At 40.0% G+C, this 14,816-nt stretch overlaps 1 protein-coding gene across 1 annotated transcript in view; it reads right to left on the bottom strand.

The window, feature by feature from the left end:
- smc2 (structural maintenance of chromosomes 2) overlaps positions 1–14,816 on the bottom strand; it is a 53,531-nt gene that overhangs the window by 21,276 nt on the left and 17,439 nt on the right. The window contains exons 10-14 of the mRNA XM_060839366.1: positions 12,247–12,406; positions 8,767–8,884; positions 7,427–7,565; positions 7,143–7,262; positions 5,988–6,192 (exon numbers count right to left, since the gene is read on the bottom strand). Coding sequence (XP_060695349.1) covers positions 5,988–6,192; positions 7,143–7,262; positions 7,427–7,565; positions 8,767–8,884; positions 12,247–12,406 — 742 coding nt within the window. The remainder of the gene's footprint in view (positions 1–5,987; positions 6,193–7,142; positions 7,263–7,426; positions 7,566–8,766; positions 8,885–12,246; positions 12,407–14,816) is intronic.

Here is a 14,816-nt window from a genome sequence, read left to right as displayed (position 1 = left end):
GTCACTGGAGTCAGGGAAAGTTCCAGATGATTGTAGAAGATCGCTGTTGTAACCCCCTTGTTCAAGAAAGGATCAAGACAAAAGATGGAAAATTATAGGCCAATTAGCCTAACCTCGGTTGTTGGTAAAATTCTAGAATCCATCATTAAGGATAAGGTTTCTAAATTCTTGGAAGAGCAGAGTCTGATTAGAAAGGTCAACATGGATTTACTAAGGGGAGGTCGTGTCTGACAAACCTGTTGGAATTCTTTGAAGAGGTGACAAGTAGGTTAGACCAGGGAAACCCAGTGGATGTGGTCTATCTAGACTTCCAAAAGGCCTTTGATAAGGTGCCACACGGGAGGCTGCTGAGCAAGGTGAGGGCCCATGGTGTTCAAGGTGAGTTACTGGTATGGATTGAGGATTGGCTGTCTGACAGATGGCAGAGAGTTAGGATAAAAGGTTCTTTTTCAGAATGGCAGCCTGTGACAAGCGGTGTCCCGCAGGGTTCAGTGTTGGGGCCGCAGCTGTTCACATTATATATCAATGATCTGGATGAAGAGACTGGGGGCACTCTAGCGAACTTTGCCGATGATACGAAGTTAGGTGGACAGGCAGGTAGTACGGAGGAAGTGGGGAGGCTGCAGAAGGATCGAGACAGTTTGGGAGAGTGGTCCAGGAAATGGCTGATGGAATTCAACGTGAGCAAATGCGAGGTCTTGCATTTTGGGAAAAAAAATAAAAGCATAGACTACTTTCTAAACGGTGAGAAAATTCGTAAAGTCAAAGTACAAAAGGATCTGGGAGTGCTAGTCGAGGATTCTCTGAAAGTAAACATGCAGGTTGAGTCCGTGATTAAGAAAGCGAATGCAATGTTGTCATTTATCTCAAGAGGGTTGGAATATAAAAGCACCTTTGTGCTACTCCCCATTTGGAGTACTGTGTCCAGTTTTGGTCCCCACACTCAGGAAGGACATACTAGCACTGGAATGTGTCCAGCAGAGATTCACACAGATGATCCCTGGAATGGTTGGCCTAACATACGAGGAACGGCTGAGGATCCTGGGATTGTATTCATTGGAGTTTAGAAGATTAAGGGGAGACTTAATAGAAACTTACAAGATAATACATGGCTTGGAAAGGGTGGACGCTAGGAAATTGTTTCCGTTAGGCGAGGAGACTAGGACCCGTGGACACAGCCTTAGAATTAGAGGGGGTTCAATTCAGAACAGAAATGCGGAGACATTTCTTCAGCCAGAGAGTGGTGGGATTCATTGCCACAGAGTGCAGTGGAGGCCGGGACACTGAATGTCTTCAAGGCAGAGATTGATAGATTCTTGATGTCACAAGGAATTAAGGGCTACGGGGAGAATGCTGGTAAGTGGAGTTGAAATGCCCATCAGCCATGATTGAATGAAGTGGACTCGATGGGCCGAATGGCCTTACTTCCACTCCTGTCTTATGGTCTTACTGTTTTGTGATGTGAGTAATCCAAGATGGAGGATGGAAAAAATTGTGGCTGTTAGAACTACTCCTTTTTTGACCTATTTTATATGCTGAGGTCGATTTCCTCGAATTCCAGGAGCAGCAATTACTGTTTTATAAGTTGTTGCATTGTTTGGAACTTTGAGGAAAAAAGATCAAAACAATGACACAAAGGAGGAAGACAAAGACAATGACCACATGGTCAGACAAAGAAACCTATACTGCTGTTTGACACAGCAGTGAATCTGCATAGTTACTGCCTTTGTTGTATGAATGCAACCATCTCTGGACATTGAAGTGCATCTAGGAAAGATTAACAACAGCAAAATTCACAGGTGACCTTGAAGGAACCTGTATGGGAGAGCTCACAGCACAGAACTAGATAGGTGCATAATATTTGAGATGTAACCTTGCTCTAAATCTACAATAGTGAATAGTGGGGGTTCTTTCTTGATATCTATCTTTCATTGAGATCTGTCTCTTGATTAAATTTTAAAAATATAAACCATAAGTACTAAGTTAGCCTGGAGCACTTTTTTTTACAGCAAAAAGGCAGTGCTATTTTCTAAGTCTATAGGTTGTGAAGGAACAAAGATGGGCTTTAGTAGAGTGAGATGTGGGAGTTTAAGGAGAGTTTCCATGTTACTGATGATTATGTCTGCAAGAAATGTTTTTAATTGTGAATCCTATCAGATCAGTTGGAGTGACAGAGGTAATAATGAATTTTCAGGAGCTAGGGGGTGTGTTGGATGGCAGTTAAGAAAGAAAGAAAAGTCACAGATACATTTTCCTGGAGGTAATCCATCCACCTGAGTGTATGAGAAGGAGATAAAAAAATTGCAAATGTTGGAATCCAAAGAAGACAGGCAGGAGGCTGGAAGAACAAGTTAAGCCAGGCAGCATCGGGAGGTGCAGAAATCGACATTTCAGGTGTAACCCTTTTTCAGGCCGAACAGTCAGGGCAGGCAGGAACAAAACAGACATCAAGGACTGAAATTAAATTGCATTTGTTTCGATGCAAGAGGCCTAATAGGGATGGCAGTTGAACTCAGGGCAAGGTGAGAATATGAGACTGGGAGATTATAGTAATTAGAGTCATGGCTCAGGAATGGACAGGATTGGCAGCTCAATGTTCCAGAATATAAATTATATAAGAAGGATAGAAAGGGGGCAAGACAGGTAAGGGAGTGACATTTTTGATAAGGGATAAGCTTTACGGTTGTACTTAGGGGTATATTCCTGAGAATACATCCAGGGAGGTATGATTACCATATTGGGATTGAATTAGAGACCTCCCAATAGTCAGCAGGAAATTTAGAAACAAATTTGTAAGGAGATCTCAATTATCTGAAGAATAATAGGGTGATTATGGTAGGGAATTTTAACTTTCCAAACATAGACTGGGATTGCCATAGTTTTAAGAGTTTAGATGGAGAAGAATTTGATAAGGGTGTTCAAGAAAATTTTCTGATTCAGCATGTGGATTTACCTACGAGAGAAGGTGCAAAACTTGACCTATTCTTGGGAAATAAGGCAGGAAAGGTAAATGAGTTGAGAGTAGGAGAGCACTTTGGGGCTAGCGACCATAATTCTATTTGTTTTAAAATAGTGATGATAAAGGATAGACCAGAGTTCTACAAGTTTTAAAAATTGAAATTCTAAATTGGAGGAAGGCCAATTTTGACAGTATTAGGCAAGACCTACCGGCAGCAGTAGCTCAGTGGTTAACACTGCAGCCTCACAGCGCCAGGGACCTGGGTTCGACTCCCGCCTTGGGAGACTGTCTGTATGGAGTTTGCACATTCTCCCCGGGTCTGCGTTTCCTCCAGGTGCTCCGGTTTCCTCCCACAATCCAAGAGACGTGCAGGTCAGGTGAATTGGGCATGCTAAATTGGCAAGTTAGGAGTAAATATAGGGTAGGAGAATGGGTCTGGGTGAGTTACTCTACGGAGGGTTGGTGTGGACTTGTTGGGCGAAAGGACTTGTTTCCATACTGTAGGGAATCTAATTTAAAACCTTTCAAACGTTGACTGGGGGGGCAGATGCTGCAGGCAAAGGGATGGCCGAAACGTGGGAAGCCTTAAAAAACAAGAGATAATGACAGTTCAGAGACTGTATATCCCTGTGAGGGTGATAGGCAAAGCTGATATGTGTAAGGAATGTTGGATGACTAGAGAAATTAAGGTTTTGGTTAAGAAAAAGAAGGAAGCATTTGTCAGCTATAGACAGCAGAAATCGAGTGAATCCTTCAAAGAGTATAAAAGGCAGTAGAGTATACGTAAGAGGGAAATCAGGATGATAAAAAGGCATGAGATAGCTTTGGCAAATAAGGTTAAAAGGAGGATCCAAAGGGATTCTATAAATACATTAAAAGGACAAAAGGATAACTGGGGAGAGAATAGGGCCCCTCAAAGATCGGCAAGACAGCCTGTGTGCAGAGCAGCAGGAGATGGGGAGATACTAAATGAGTATTTTGCATCAGTGTCCCCTATGGAGAAGGACATGGAAGATATAGAATGTGGAGAAATAGATGGTGATAGCTTGAAAAATGTCCATATTACAGAGGTTGTGGTGTTGGATGTCTTAAAACGCATAAAAGTGGATAAATGCCCACTACCTGATCAGGTGTTCCCGAGAACTCTCTGGAAAGCTAGTGAAGTGATTGCTGAGCCCCTTACTGAAATAATTGTATCATTGATAGTTGCAGGTGAGGTGCCAGAAAACTGGAGGCTGGCTAACATGGTGCCACTATTTAAAGAAAGATGGTAAGGAAAAACCAGGGAACTGTCGACCGGTGAGCCAACATCGGTGGTAGGCAAGTTGTTGGAGGGAATCTGGAGGGACAGGATTTACATGTATTTGGAAAGGCAAGGACTGATTAGGGGTAGTGAACATGGCTTGTGCATGGGACATGTCTCACTAACTGGATGGAGCTTTTTTGAAGAAGTAACAAAGAGGATTGATGAGGGCAGAGAGGTGGACGTGATCTGTATGGACTTCAGTAAGGTGTTTGACAAGGTTCCTCATAGTAGACTGGTTAGCAAGGTTAGATCTCATGCAGTATAGAGAGAACTAGCCACTTGGATATAGAACTGGCTTGAAGGTAGAAGACAGAGGATGGTGGTGGAGGGTTGCTTTTGAGACTGGGAGCCTGTGACCAGTGGTATCATTTATATAAATGAGTTGGAGCTATAGACACCAAATTTACAGATGACACCAAAACTGGACACATAGTGGACATGAAGGTTACCTCTGCATATAACAGGATCTTGATTAGATGGGCCGATGAGTGGCAGGTGGAGTTTAATTCAGATAAACGGGAGGTGCTGCATTTTGGAAAGGCAAATCAGGGCAGGACTTATATACTTAAATGGGAGGGTCCTGGGGAGTATTGCTGAACAAAGATCTTGGGAGTGTAGGCTCATAGTTCTTTGAAAGTGGAGTCACAAGTGGATAGGATAGTGAAGCAGGCATTTTGTATGCTTTCCTTTATTAGTCAGAGCATTGAGTACTGGAGTTGGGAGGTTATGTTGAGGCTGTACAGGACATTAGGTTAGGCTACTTTTGGAATAGTGCGCGCAATTCTGGTTTCCTTGCCATCAGAAAAATGTTGTGAAACTTGAAAGGGTTCAGAAAAGATTTATAAAGGATGTTACCAGGGTTGGAGGATTTGATGTGTAGGGATAGGCCTAAAAGGCTGGGTTTGTTTTCCTTGGAGCATCAGAGGCTGAGGGGTGACCTTATAGAGGTTTATAAAATCATAAGGGCCATGGATAGAGTAAATAGACAAAGTCTTTTCCCTGGGCTCGGACAGTCCAGAATTAGAGGTCATATGTTTAGGGTGAGAAACTAAAAGATATAAAAAGGGATCTAAGGGGCAACTTTTCACACTGATGGTGGTGCGTGTATGGAATAAGCTGCCAGAGGAAGTGGTGGAGGCTGGCACAATTGTGACATTTAAAAGGCATCTGGGTGTGTATAAGAATAAGGGTTTAGAGGTATATGGGCCAAGTGCTGGCAAATGGGCAGATATTAGTTTAGGATATCTGGTCAGCATGGACACGTTGGACCGAAGGGTCTTTTTCTGTGCTGTACAACTCTATGACTCTACTGCTTGTAGTTAAGATTATTCATTGGTTTGCTGTTCAATGATTTTGAGGAGAAGCGCATAGCCCAAGGTGATAAAGTGATTAATTTAACAAAAGGGAAAATGGGAATTGTATTTTGTTTGATAAACAGAATAGTAATAGTTTGAGCATTATTTTACTGAACATAATTGTTTCATTGGTAATATTCAATAGGCCAGTTTGAGACTTCCAGTACAAGCTATTTTAGTTAAATACTGTGAAGTGAGAAAAGACAAGTTTTGTATTTGGTTTCTGGAGAGTATAATGTACCAATTTGAGGTAATTTTAGTGTGGTTCTAGGATACTTAGAGTTTAGGATAATAAGTTTAGGATACTTATTTTTATGATGTGGTCCAGGAAGCAATACAATGAACACAACAGCATTAGAAAACTAACCTCCACTTAACGTTCCCTGCGGGTCAAAGGTATCTCCACCAATCGTGACTGTCTTCGTCATTATCCGAGGATCAAAAGTCACCTTCTTGGCATTATCCAAGCAGTCACATACTAACACAGACCCAAAAACATATTCCATTGCCTTCTTTAATTCATGCTCATATCCAACAAGTGACAAGGCTGTGTGCACATTATCCACACCCACCTGAAATAAAGAAACCAAAAAAATACTATAAGTCAGCTGTAAGACAGGCAACATACTGGAGTTTTATATACAATTGCACAGTCTACAGCACAGACATGCTCATCTAGTTTGTCTTAAATGCATTTGTCCTGTTCATCACCATACCTTGAACTCTAAAATAATTCATGGAGAAAATAAATGATCTATGGATGTGTTACAAATCTTACATTTGCGACTTCTAGTCTCAGACTTCTCCAGTCATGGAATTATTTTCTCTATTTCAAATTTAAAGAACCAAATATCATTAGTGAAGATCCATTTCATGCTTTTTTTGGAGGTGTTTTAGACCAACAATCTGGCATTTAAAGTATGTTCATCAAAACTCAGCTTCATTGGGGTAGTCATGTGGCTTGCATGGAGGATTCTTACATAGCAAAGGTAGAGCTCGACAACTCAATCTTGGATACAAAGACAATCCAAAAATTAACTTCACAGCTTGCAAGCTGGATCCCCTCACGTGGGTAAAACTCAAACAAACTAAACTGGAGAAGTCTCTGTCTTCATTTTCAGTATTTATGGAGAACAAGATCAAATATCTCCAGGATGAGCTAGTGCTCATTCCTCCACTATCACCTTTTATGCTGTTTTTATTTTAAACTTGCTCATGGGACATAGGAATTGCTGGGTCGAGGTGCATTTATTATCCATTCCAGATTCCCCTGGAAGTGGTGGTAGTGAGCTACCTTTTGAACCTCTGAAATCCTTGGGTATAGGGGCATTCACATAATGCCGTCACAGCAGGTTATCTGTCATACAGTGTGGTTTTTAAACCCAAACTATGGTGTAGAGGTAGTTTAAACATTCATATGCACCAATTCATTTCATAAAGCACACACACAAACAAAAAGTGGAATGTATATGCAGGATCATCATTAGGTTCACAGTCCGAATTCTCAACATTCTGGGCTTACCAGATTTTTGGCTGTCTTAACAATACTTTCATTAATACATTTAGCAGAAATTTTGTTCAGTGGTATGATGGTGTATCTTCGTTTGAGCTCCCCTTTTTCTAAAAGTTTCTTGCCTGTTACCTAAACAAAGAAACAGTGCGGAGTAAATCATTACAATAATTCTAAGAGCAACATTGGTCATGGAAGACTTAAAGAAAAGCATGTAGGTGCAGCAATACGATTAAAAACTTGTTTTAGGTTAGGTTTCTTGTGTTAATATAGTATTATCGGTGCGTTTCATTTACCTCAGTGTCCACCACGACATTATACAGACGACCTCCAGCAACCACTTCTAGAGCTGTTGCTGTGGAGACATCTTTCACAGAGAGAAGAGTGGCAACAAGACCTTTCACACGATTTGAGTCCCAATTTTTTTCAGGATCCCTAAAGTATTGAAAATTTTGTTTTTCAATTAGATTTTAAAAAAGTTTTTAAACAATACATACTAAAAAGATTATTAAAATGCCAGTTGAAACCCAATTCCTACAACTCTGATAAAATTTAGATAAAAGTAGCAAATGTAATTTAGTTAACCCATACAGGTTAACCTACACACTCCTACATTGTGACAAGGATGTATGAAAAGTAATTAACAACATTGTGCAAATAAAGAAGGCACTCAATACTGTGCTACTGAACACTGTAAGTATGCAACTTTTCCTTGAAGCCTTTCCCTGCTTAGTTTATGCAGCAAATACAGAATTGCAAAATAAGAATGGTATTTTATTTCAATCTGAGGAGGCTTCAGTCCAATGTATATCTAACAACTAACTTTGAAGTCTTTTCACATTTCGACAGCTGTGACAATCCATAACACAAAACAAGATCAATTCACTCCATGTCCCAAAGTTAATGGATGCTTTATAAAAATTCCAGGATTCAGAGCTTTGCGAAAAGCTAATCAGTTCTTCTTTGGGTAACACCATAAATTGCACCAGGCGTCTTGACAGCTGTTGACTAGTTTCTCATAAGTTATACATAAGCAGATAGATAGACTACTGAACAGGGATAAAAATTATCTCCGATCAACATATAGTATGTAATTTCTAGTGTATTTTAGAATGCTGTTAAATGAGCTGTGGAATCAAATCTTACTACATGAAGAATTGAAACTCAACAAAACCGACAAAAAGTTATAGAGTTCTTTAATTCACTCATGAGATGTGGCACTGCTAGCTTCCCAGCATTTATTGCCAGTTTCTAGTTTCCCATGGGAAGGTGATGGTGATCTGTCTTCTTGAACCACCGTAGTCCATGTGCTGTAGGCAGACCACATGCCATTAGGGAGGGAATTCAGGATTTTGACCCAGAGACACTGAGGTTTTGGCAATATATTTCCAAATCACAACAGTGAGTGACTTGGAGGGGAACTTGGGAGTGGTGATGTTTCTGCTAGAATGTTAGAAAATATACTATCGCAATGTTTTGACAAGCTATTGTAATGCAATTATAAATGTTAAAGTTAACAATCTGCACTTGCTTGTTCTACAGTTACCCACAATACTTAGGTTTTTAAAAATTATGCCTGCAGAAAAAAATGTTCTATTCATATGTACATTTAGGTTGACAGATGGCACAAACTTACTTGTACTCAAAATTCAAACTAGGGAATTTTGCCATCAAAACTTCATAAGACTCTCTCAGTTTGTTAACCATCCGTGACAGTCCTTGGCGCTTGTCCAAAAGTTTCTCCTCTTTGCCATCTTTAGAGGAAATAATGTTAAAACACATAGTAACAGTAAATAATAAAACTCTAGTTTTTCTGTTCACACATTGTACAAACATTCAGATTAGGAGTTTGATTAAGTAATTTGGTCCCTCAAGCCTGCTCCAATATTCGATCATGGCTGATCTGATTGAGAACGCAATTTCAGTTTCCTGCTTATCACCAGTACCCTTAGATTTTTGACTAATAAAGGAGTCGACCTACAAGTCTTCAAAACAACCAGATGATTGTGCCTCTATCTTTCGGAGCAGAACTCCAGAAAACTCCTTATTTATAAACTGTCCCCTATTTTAGTTTATCGCACAAGAAGAAAGATCCCTTCAGCGTCCACCCGGATATGTCACCTCAGGATCCACCAAGCTTGATAAGGCCAAAGAAAATTTAACCCTCCATACCTAAGCCAATCCAGATCCTCTCTCTAAACCTGTCGCCTATTTTCTAAGGATCTGTATCCCTCTGCTCCCTGCCCTTTCATATATCTGTCTAGATACATCTTAAATGACACTGTCATGCTCGCCTTTACCACCTCCACTGGCAACACGCTCCAGGCACTCACCACCCTTTGCGTAAACTTTAACTTTTCCCCTCTCACCTTGAACATGTGACCCCTAGTAATCTAAGACCACCTTGTAATCTTCTGACCTCCAATGGATACAGGTCCAACCTTTCTACAGAAGATAAATCTCTTATCTTGGGCATCAGACAAGAGAAACTTACCTGAATTGCTTCTAATATAATTACATCCTTTTTTAGGAGACCAAAACTGTATCTTGTTGTTTCTCTGTACAAGTGTACCACAACATGTCTTTTTATATTCCATTTGTTTTAAATTATTTGGAACAACAATATTCAATTTGCCTTCTTAATCATTTGTTACACCTGTATGTTAACCTTTTGTGATTCACCTACCAGGACACCCAGATTCCTTTGTACCACTGACTTCGACAATCTTTCCATTTAAATAACACGCTACTTTCCCCATTTTATACTTCATCTGCAAAAACTATTTAGTGAGCAAAAAGCTATATCCCTTCACAACTTGCTTTCCTAGCCCATCTATTTTTACATCTTTCAGCAAATTTAGCAGCTTACATTCAATCCCTTTATCTAAGTCATTGATATAGATCATGCAAGAATACACTTGTTCTTTCTTGCCAAGCTGAAAGCAACACATTTGTGCCACTTTCCTGTTAAGTAAACATTCACTATCAATGCTAATATGTAGAGGAGGTAACAATGACATTTTATTTTTATAGTAACCTTGGATTTGGCACTTGTCAGATGCCTTACATTCAACATTAATTAGGAGTCCGATCCACCTTTTGACCACATCATTGCTGACCTCAATCAAACCTCAAATCTATACTCTTGCTTACCTCTGATAGTTTCTTGCAAAGCAAGGGGCGAAAGATATGTAAAACTGAGATACAAAATATTTAAGGACTTTAGAATCTTTTCCTAAAATGTGATGGAAGTAAAGTCTCATATTGCTCAGATGATGTTCGCCCAATCTGTTTTAAATGTGTAATCCCTGAATTTTAAACAGTGACCCCTAGATCCAGACTCCTCCTTCACTAGAAACATCTTTTCTGCATCTACCCTGTCAAGACCCCTCGTAGCTAGTTTCATTCAAATGATCTCTTTTCTAAACACTGCCTAGCTTGCCAGTCTAGTCTGTTTTTTAATACAATCCACTCATTCCAGAAAAACCTTCTCTTGCTGCACTGAATGTAATTACATCTTCCCTTAAATAATGTAACCAATACTATCACAGAACTCCAGGTGCCGTATCACTACTGCCACGTGCAACTCAAGTATACCCTCCCTACCTTGTATTCAATTTTCCGTGATAAATGATAGCTTTCCTAATTACATGCCATACTGCATACTAATGTTTTGTGATTCAATCATGAAAAAAAACTAGATCCCCATGCATTTCAGAGCTCTGCAACCTCTCACCATTTAGATAATGTGGTTCTTTTTTATTCTTGCTACTAAAATGAACAATTTCACCCCAGTACACTCCATTTGCTCCATCTTTGCCCACTCACCTCATCTTTTCGTAATTTCCTTATATCCTCTTCACAACTTACTTTCTTACTTTTGTGTCTACAGCAAATTTGCTAAATATAAGTCATTCAAACAAAGTGTAAACAGCGCCAAGCACTGATCCCTGTTTTCTTTGGGGGGGGAGGGAGCAATACTGCATGTCACATCTTGTCAGCATGAAAAAAGATCCATTTCAATCTAATATTCATGCCAATATACTACCCCTACACCACAACCCTTTATTTTACTCAATAATGTTTGAGCTGGCACACTCAATAGTTCATTTTATCTGCAGCAGGAGCTACCACCTCAAAAGAACTCTTATAGATTGGTCAAACATGGCTTCGTTATCATAAACCATGTTAACTCTGCCTGGTTACGTTCAACTGATCTAAGTGCCCTGCCATAACCACTTTAATAACAGCTAACATTTTTCATTCATCTATAGGAGAGCCTGTCTGATAATCCCACCCATGTCATTGATTCTTATACGGACCTCTGCCACTAGATCCTCCTTCTCCCAATTCAAATTCCTCTCCAACCAGAGCACTGGGCAGGTAACAGAATCTTCTGGACTCATGCTCACAGCTGCAGAGAATTATGTCTATCTTTTTACTATACTGTCCACTACCATCACTATGCTGTTATTTAATCCTCCACTTGAATTGGTTCCTATACCACAGCACCACGGCTAGTTTGCTCATCTACACTGCAACCCCCACTTAAATTCATAAAAACTACAAAAACCTCAAACCTGGTTGACAACTGCTACCTTCTCCATTCCCTTCTCTACTTCATCCTCCTCCTTCATCGATCACAATGCAAAAATCACTGATTACTCATCACACAACTCATTTCATATATATTATAAATTACAAAAATCAGTTGGAGGCTAGCCGTGACTCAAACAAACTGCAATCCAATGGAATACAAGCATCGCCCACTTTTTAAAAGTTTGCTTTTATGAATGACCTACATTAGTACCGGTTTTCGCTAACTGAAAGAAATCCAGAAAGGATTTTCACTTTTACAAAAAAAGCAAAAATGTTCCCATATAAATTAATGCTTCTTCGCTTTATGCCATTTTGGCTACCAACGGTTTCATAGGAACGCTTTACTTTCAGATAGTTGGGGGCGGGGAGAGATACCTGTACACATTTTAATACTGCCAACATGATCACTCATAAAAGATTAAATAATAAAAATGAGAAATTATCACAAGCATTATTCATCTGAAACATGATTAGTCAAAGGTGATACTGTACTAGTGCTTTCAAAAAGTTTGCGAACCTTCATAATTCAGTTTCCGCATTTCTGTTTCTAGCTTCTCTCTGCTCTTTTTAACAGCTTCAAAATCATCCTGGTTTTTCTTGTAACTACTGTCCATCTTTTTCATTTCTGATTGTTTGGTCTTCAATTCTTGCTGGGCATATTTCAATTTCATCTGAGCCTACAGTACAAGAGCAAAATACCCAAAATTTTATTTTAGATTTTTTTCATTAAAATTGAATTGGTAATATTTACAAATTTATGGTACAGCAAAGTTAACTTAGCTTGTCAATAATTCTAAAATGGTTCCATGTATAGATTTACATCAAATTATAAACCTCTGTTTTACACTTGTGTCAGGCTAAGTAATTTAGTATGAAAAAAATCAAAAACAGACAACATTTCTGATTTTGTCCACAAGACCGTAGATATACAGGCAGAATTAGGCCATTTCGGCACACCAAGTTTGCTCCACCATTTAAACATGGCTGATACACTTCTCAACCCCATTCTCCTGCCTTTTCCCTATATTCCTTCATCCCCATACCAATCAAGTATGTATCTATCGCTGCCTTAAATACATTCAATGACTTGACCTCCAGTCTTCTAAAGCCAAGAGCTCCACAGATTCACAACCCTCTGGCTGAAGAAATTTCTCCTCATCTCATTATTAATGCCACCTTTACTCTGAGGGTCTGCACCCAGGTCCTACTCTCTCCCTATTAGTGGAAATATCTTTTCCACACCACTTGATCCTAGCATTTCAGTGTTCCATATGTTTCCAGGAAATTTTCCCCCGTTTATCCTTCGATCAAATACAGACTCAGAATCGTCAACTGTTTCTCATAGGACAAGTCTTTCACCCCCAACATCAGTGTTGTGAACCTCCTCTGTACCCCCTCCAACACCAGCACATCTTTCTATAGATACAGGGAGTAAAGCTGCTCACAGCATTCCAAATGAGGTCTGACCAGGGCGTTGTACTACTGGAGGCTGTATATGTCTGCTCTTGTATGCTAGCCGTCTTGAAATGAATGCTAACACTGCAACTACCTTCCTAACTGCCATCTGAACCTGCACATTACTATAAGAAATTAGGACTCCCAAGTCCCGTTTTGCTCAGATTTCCGAAGCCTTTCCCCACTTAAAAAATAGTCATTACCTCTGTTCATACTAACAAAGTGCACAACCTCATACTTTCCCACATTGTATTCCTTCTGCTGCATTTTTGCCCACTCTCCTAACTTGTTCAAGTTCTTCTGCAGCTTGCTCAAAATTATTTTTTAAAACTGAACCCCTGTGTAGCCAGCAACTTCAAGAAACTCTTTCCAGTCATGTTTGTTTAACATCTCAGTGTTAGTAGATTAGATTAGATTACTTGCAGTGTGGAAACAGGCCCTTCGGCCCAACAAGTCCACACTGACCCGCCGAAGCGCAACCCGCCCAAACCCATTCCCCTACATTCACCCCTTCACCTAATGCTACGGGCAATTTAGCCTGGCCAATTTACCTAACATTTTTGGATTGTGGGAGGAAACTGGAGCACCTGGAGGAAACCCACGCAGACACGGGGAAAATGTGCAAATTCCACACAGAGAGTCGCCTGAGGTGGGAATTGAACCCGGGTCTCTGGCGCTATGAGGCAGCAGTGCTAGCCACTGTGCCACCGTACCGCCCATGATACCAAAAGAATACTAAAATATTGATGTAACAGCAAACAATTGTAGTCCTTCGTGAGGATTATCAAATTTTTATTTGGACTATGTTTTCAATGCATCTTTTCATTCTATATTTAGTAGTTAACTTTTATTTGACATAATTGACAGAGGAACCTTGATTATCCAAAGGACATGGGTGGGGAGTATTTTATTCAGTTAATCAAATGCCGGACAACACAGTTTAGCCAAGCATCAGGACCATGCGATCTTGTCGGACAATCCGAAATTCGGATAATCAAATGCCAGATAATCGAAGTTCCTCTGTATTATAAGAACAAAAACTTGTATTTTTTTAGCACCAAATACCATAGTAAAAGATCCCAAAGCAAATCACAAGTTTTATGTGACTTGAGCCACATTAACAGATATTAGAATTGGATCAAGAGATAAGCTTTAAGGAGCATCTTTCAAAAAAAGGGGGAAAAGAAAGACAGGCTGTGGTTTACAGAATTTAAGGACATGGCAGCTGAAGGCACATGCCTGAATGAATATAGCTACCTCAGATATTTATCTGGAATTGGAAAAATTACTCAGTTTTGCTTCCAGTTTCCATTCTTCTGTCACTTTAACCTCTTCCCTTCCATTCCTTTGGTTTCACTTCTGGTTATGGGCTGTCCATCAATATCCATTGCAAGCCCATCAATTCCCAGTGTTACTCTGACTACACTTCCAGATGAAGGACTTTTGCCTAAAACGTCAATTCTCCTGCTCCTCAGATGGTGCCTGACCTGCTGTGCTTTTCCAGCACCACACTCTTGACTCTAAGCTCCAGCATCTGCAGTCCTCACTTTCTCCTACACTTCCTCACACCCTACTTCCTGATATCTGTCTGATAATGACATCTTTCACAGGGGTGCCTCTGACACCGTTTTT

Source organism: Hemiscyllium ocellatum, chromosome 2 (genome assembly GCF_020745735.1).
Source record: "Hemiscyllium ocellatum isolate sHemOce1 chromosome 2, sHemOce1.pat.X.cur, whole genome shotgun sequence".
NCBI lineage: Eukaryota > Metazoa > Chordata > Chondrichthyes > Orectolobiformes > Hemiscylliidae > Hemiscyllium > Hemiscyllium ocellatum.
Note: the sequence above shows the minus strand (reverse complement) of the source record. Positions and strands in the feature narration are given on the sequence as shown.